This window comes from Montipora capricornis, chromosome 6, assembly GCF_036669925.1.
Source record: "Montipora capricornis isolate CH-2021 chromosome 6, ASM3666992v2, whole genome shotgun sequence".
NCBI classification, from domain to species: Eukaryota; Metazoa; Cnidaria; class Anthozoa; order Scleractinia; family Acroporidae; genus Montipora; species Montipora capricornis.
Window position 1 is genome coordinate 8,555,931 of NC_090888.1, and position 4,898 is coordinate 8,560,828.

General features: G+C 41.2%; 1 protein-coding gene across 1 annotated transcript; it reads left to right on the forward strand.

Moving 5' to 3' along the window:
- Positions 1 to 1,575: 1,575 nt before the first annotated feature.
- On the forward strand, positions 1,576 to 4,112 carry LOC138050458 (protein deadpan-like). The gene is made up of 4 exons (XM_068896794.1): positions 1,576 to 1,641; positions 1,779 to 1,877; positions 2,051 to 2,165; positions 3,507 to 4,112. The coding sequence occupies exons 1-4, from the start codon at positions 1,612 to 1,614 to the stop codon at positions 3,803 to 3,805; spliced, it is 543 nt and encodes a 180-aa protein (XP_068752895.1). The 5' UTR covers positions 1,576 to 1,611; the 3' UTR covers positions 3,806 to 4,112.
- Positions 4,113 to 4,898: the final 786 nt, after the last annotated feature.

The following is a 4,898-nucleotide window of genomic DNA, read 5'->3' on the forward strand; positions in this document are numbered from 1 at the left end:
AAAAAGATTTTTATTCGTATTTTGTACCGTGCTCGAAGTACACACGAACGAACTCATCGTAAAATCTCTCACGGTGGTTCTCACGGTGTTGTTGTGGAGAAATAAAAATAAAAGCCAATCAAAACTCGTTGTTTCAATGATGTAATGATCGATGGGTAATAACCAATCAAATCATTTTCCACACATTCCAGGAAAAATCACGTGGTATGGAACACGATTATCAACGGTAAATCACAGACCGTTCCTCTCCGATTTTTTGTTGAGGGGAGGGGCGGTCTGTACACAGGCTACAAAACAATAATATCATTGGTTAAAAGAGCATAAATAATCGTGCTGCACGTGCAGCACGGATTTTAGCCAGTATTTTTTGCAGTCCTCTGCATGACGACGTGAGATCATCAAATTTGAGGTTTTGGCGACAACCTAAGCGTGCAACGGAATCTTTCGTTCTCTGTTTTCACTCTGAAACCGCTCGTACCAACTTATTTTTAGGATACTTCACCCATATTGTAGGAGGTGAACAAAACTGAATGATCGCGAAAGGCTTAAAGTGGTACTATGATCGAAAAATCATTTCCTTTTTTCCTTCAGATTTTGAAAGCGCGTTCGCTTAACACCTAACTGGCAAAATTTTGAGCTTTGAGTTTTATCCAAAGGCTGTTTATTTTGAGTGTAAGTTTTGGATTTCATGGTCCGCCATTACTCACGTTCAAAACTGGCCAATTGGACCTCGGAGGGTTGGATCTAGAGAAAATGACGTCATTTACTCACTAGCTTAAAATTTCAGCGTGTAAACGCAATTTATTATATATGCAAAACACGGGTTGAAAAGTCTGAAAGCCCGAAACTCCCGTGCTGCATATTAATTAGGCCGCGTACACACGCATTGCATTCTTAAACTAGTGAGTGTTTGACGTCATTTTCTCCTCGACCCAGCTCTCTCAATATTTTAAAGTTAGTAATGGCGGACCAATAAATAAGAAAATTCCAGCTAAAATAAACAGGTGTCTTTTTAAAATCAGAACTTAAAACTTGGGTGAGTTAGTGTTTAGTTAACATAGTTTTGAAATCCAAAGGAAAAACAATTTTTTTTTTTGGTCGTAGTACCACTTTAAGATAGAGCCAAGTTATATTTTGAAGTGACGTTTTCGTCGACCGCCGTCGTCGTATATCGTAAAGTCCCTTCTCTATCTCAAGAACGGAGAGGGTTTAAGTCGTCAAACTTAATAGTCATTTTTCTTTTTTTTGCCCTGAAAACACGTCAAAAGATTGGCTTTCTAAAACAAGCGGTTAGCAGTTTCACAAACGGCTTTTCGCGCCCGAAAAGTTTTCGGGACTTTAGAGAAACGGGCCCCGGACGGCTAGCTTCTTAGACTTCCATGTTAACCCTGCCACACCTCCAAACCCGTTTCCATCCCAATAGGACTGGGGTGGTGAAAATGGTCGGGCGCGTACCGCGGGCAGAAAAAAGCGCCAAAACTTACAATTTACACGACACGAGCTTAACACACGACTAAAATTTTTCTGCACTTCTCGATTTGTTCTGCTCTGTGAAACAGGGTCTTAACAAAGAAGTTTTTTTTATAACTGCTTAGTTAAAGAATCAACGAAATGCCCAAACACTCTAACTCGAAACGCCAGGTATGTAGCCAATTTAATTCACCACAACTTTTTTTCAGCCCGTTTTTGTCAAATGCCATCTTGAATGGCATGTTCGTTGTTTTGGCTACTTGCAAAGTGATCCATATGAATGATTTTTGTATAAACTTTTCTTCAAGTCGCCCAGAAAACCAGAGATGGAGCGCAAAAGACGAAGAAGAATAAATGACTGTCTGAATGAGATCAAACAGCTCATTCCTGAAGCCAAGGAACTCGAGGTAAGCTTGAAGGCTTCGCGAAAACCATCAATAGGTTTTGCAAGAAGACACTTCGCTCGCGTTCATTAAGGATGGCAAGCAAGTGCACGCTTTTGTTGACGATGTTCCTTCAACTCAAAACAAATTACACGACGAAATTTTAACTGCTTGAAGAGTTTTCTCTCTTGTTTTAGATTAAAAAGGGTTGCAGGCTTGAAAAAGCTGAAATTCTGGAGATTACGGTGGACTTTATTCGTAGAATGAACAGCAAGCTCTCAGCCGACATAGTGCAAACGACGATTCCTTCTGGTAAATAATTATACTCTCTTCGTCTTATCAATACACTATCTTTTAACTAGAAAAACTTTTTTTTTAATTACTTTGATTCTTCTTACTTTCAAAATGTATCAGGTTCCACCCGAAATTTTATCACGAATTTGTTGTCTCATTTTCGTTTATGCGTCGATATATTTACTCTACGTGTTTATAAAATAGAAAGACTTTTTGTCCAGCTCAACACGATAAAACACCTCTCCTTCGGCGAATAATTGTTAAATGTAATTAGGTCAATTAACTGGGAGTCAATGGTCCGGACGCACTGGAGTGACAAAATTTGTTTGGCCCTTCCAAAAATCTCGACAAAATTTGTCTCTGCCAAATTTTCAATTTGTCAAACGTGGGCGCACTGAGACACGGCAAAATATTTGTTAACCACAAGTGTCAATCACACGAAAATAAACACCATCGCTTGCGCTTTGTTCGCCGCAAAGGTTACATGAGATCTCAGGAGTCATGGGCTTATGGTGATCTTTAGCCGCTTGGATCGAATATGTTCCCTCGGCATATTATTGCTTGCATTCTATTTTTTTTCATCCTGGAATTCGTTAAACTCCAGCAGAGGCAGTTGCTACTTCTACTATGCCAGTGGAGGCTTCACCTTGTATGACTGCAACTGGTTCTAGAATACCACAACAGATTTGTCCGTAGAAGGCCGACTGAAATACTCCGACTAAAAATAGAGATCCAATTTTTCCTTCAAATCATGGCATGTTAATTAACAAATCTGTCAGATCTCACGCCTGACAAAAATTTGTCCTGCTCCGAGGCAGGACGACGGCGTCTTTGAAGTTATTTGGTAAACCTTGACAAAATTTGGTAGATCTAAAAATCACCGGGCGCACTTGTCTCAGGGAACTGGTGACAGATTTTTTCGCAAAATAAACAAAAATTTGGCCAGTGCGTCCGGGGCCTAAGATGTCATCACATTTCTAAAAAGTAATTGGAATGGAATGAAATGCTCGAATGTTTTGTATTTCACGGAAAAAGGGCCGCATTCCCAGATAGGTCGCTTAGTGCGAGGGGCAGTTCAGTCGAGTGAAATACAGAATTGCCACTTGCCAAAGGTGGGATTTGGGGGGGGGGGGGCGACAGAACCTCTTTAATAAGTACTTAATACTTAATAACTGGCCCCACGAGAAACAGTGAGTTTGTTTCCCATCGCCCTCAGTGTTACCCTCGGCGAAGCCAAGGGAGTTAGTGAGTTTGACCCACGTGACACCTCCTCCAATCGGAAAACGTATTTGAGTTGGGAGGTATAACAATTTAATTATTCACACTTCATGTTATAACGTATCTCTGCTCTTGTTTCAGGGACAAGTTCAGTTGAATTCAGAGAGGAAGGACTGTCATATTTAACACCCAGCCCCTACCCAACTGGGCCATTAATCCCGCCGAAAGTCCCAGGCTGCTGCGATCTTCCGCAAACTTGTTGTGCTTTCTCGGAATACATAAAGCCAATTCGCCAAACCACAGTGTACCCACAAATAATAAGACCCATTCCGCGAGTTTTTACTCCTTTGTGCGTCTCAGCAGAAACTTTCGATTCTTCTAGAGATGTGCCTTCGTGTGCTTTCCCCAAGGAACGGCTTGCGGATCGAGATAAGTTGTGATCCCAGAAAACTAGACGAAGCCTAAAACTCTTCATTCATTTGGTATTCAAACCTCCTAGAGCTCAGGACTTACTGCAGAAGGACACAGCCTTCGTTGTTTGTAACCGTTACAATAACGTTAATGGGATTATTTTAATTTCCTTCTTATTCAAGGAAAGGCACTGTACTCCAACATACAGATTTCTACCCATGTAGCACTTGAAGTGCTAAAAATTTCTACCCATGTAAACCAAGCTCACATGATTTACATTGGTATCAATCTAGCACTTTACATTTCTCTCCAACAATTAATTCTGCTGAAATATAAGTGCTACACGGCCAACGTTTCCAAAAACGTAACCCTCCAAGTGGTAATTGTACATATTCATTGCCATGAAATTGACATCTTTAAATTCCCGTCTGACCTTGAAGCTCAGTAGGTAGAGCAGCGGTGATTTAACCCGAAGGTCGTGGGTTCAATTCCCACCCTGATCAGAGTTTTTCTCTTCCTTTTTTTGGGCCCAATTCCATAAGAATGGCTAACGCTCACATGGTTTACATGGGTAGAAATCTAGCACTTCACATTATCCTTCAATAGTAAGTACTCCAAAATAGCCGAGAGATTCCCTCTTATATTTATGAGTCGGGCAAATGTGATCGTTTATTGAGGATTAAGACGTGCTTTCAACAGCTTGCAGTTTTCTGGTTCTTTCAAATATTTTATAAATGATTTCTTCTAGGACCCGCGTCAACGGCTTCGACATCCAGTCCCCTCCCCCAAGCGGCGAAGGAAAAGGGGTGGAAACGAGGCTGCTCATTCTTCGATTCAACACGGTTGGGAAGAGGGGGGGGGGGTGTACAAACGGTTTTAACATCGCTGTTCAGCAAAATGGAACGGATGTTGAAGTAAATGTTGAAGCAGTTTGACCGGGCTTTTACTTGCCGTATGTTTGCTATCTCCCCCCCCCCCCCCCCTCCTTGATTATCGACAGCCCTGATTTCAGCATTATAGCACACTTTGTAATTTATTGGACAGTTGTACGCGTTACCAAGCCAGCGCTTGTTGTACTTGAATCATTTGTCTTTTTTCAGAGCGATTAAAAAACAGCTACAT

Bases quoted from the DNA above. Each gene is read 5' to 3' on its own strand.
- LOC138050458 (XM_068896794.1), top strand. From the start codon at position 1,612: ATGCCCAAACACTCTAACTCGAAACGCCAG. The intron at 1,642-1,778 runs GTATGTAGCCAA...CTTTTCTTCAAG, and splicing joins ACTCTAACTCGAAACGCCAG to TCGCCCAGAAAACCAGAGAT. The intron at 1,878-2,050 runs GTAAGCTTGAAG...CTCTTGTTTTAG, and splicing joins CTGAAGCCAAGGAACTCGAG to ATTAAAAAGGGTTGCAGGCT.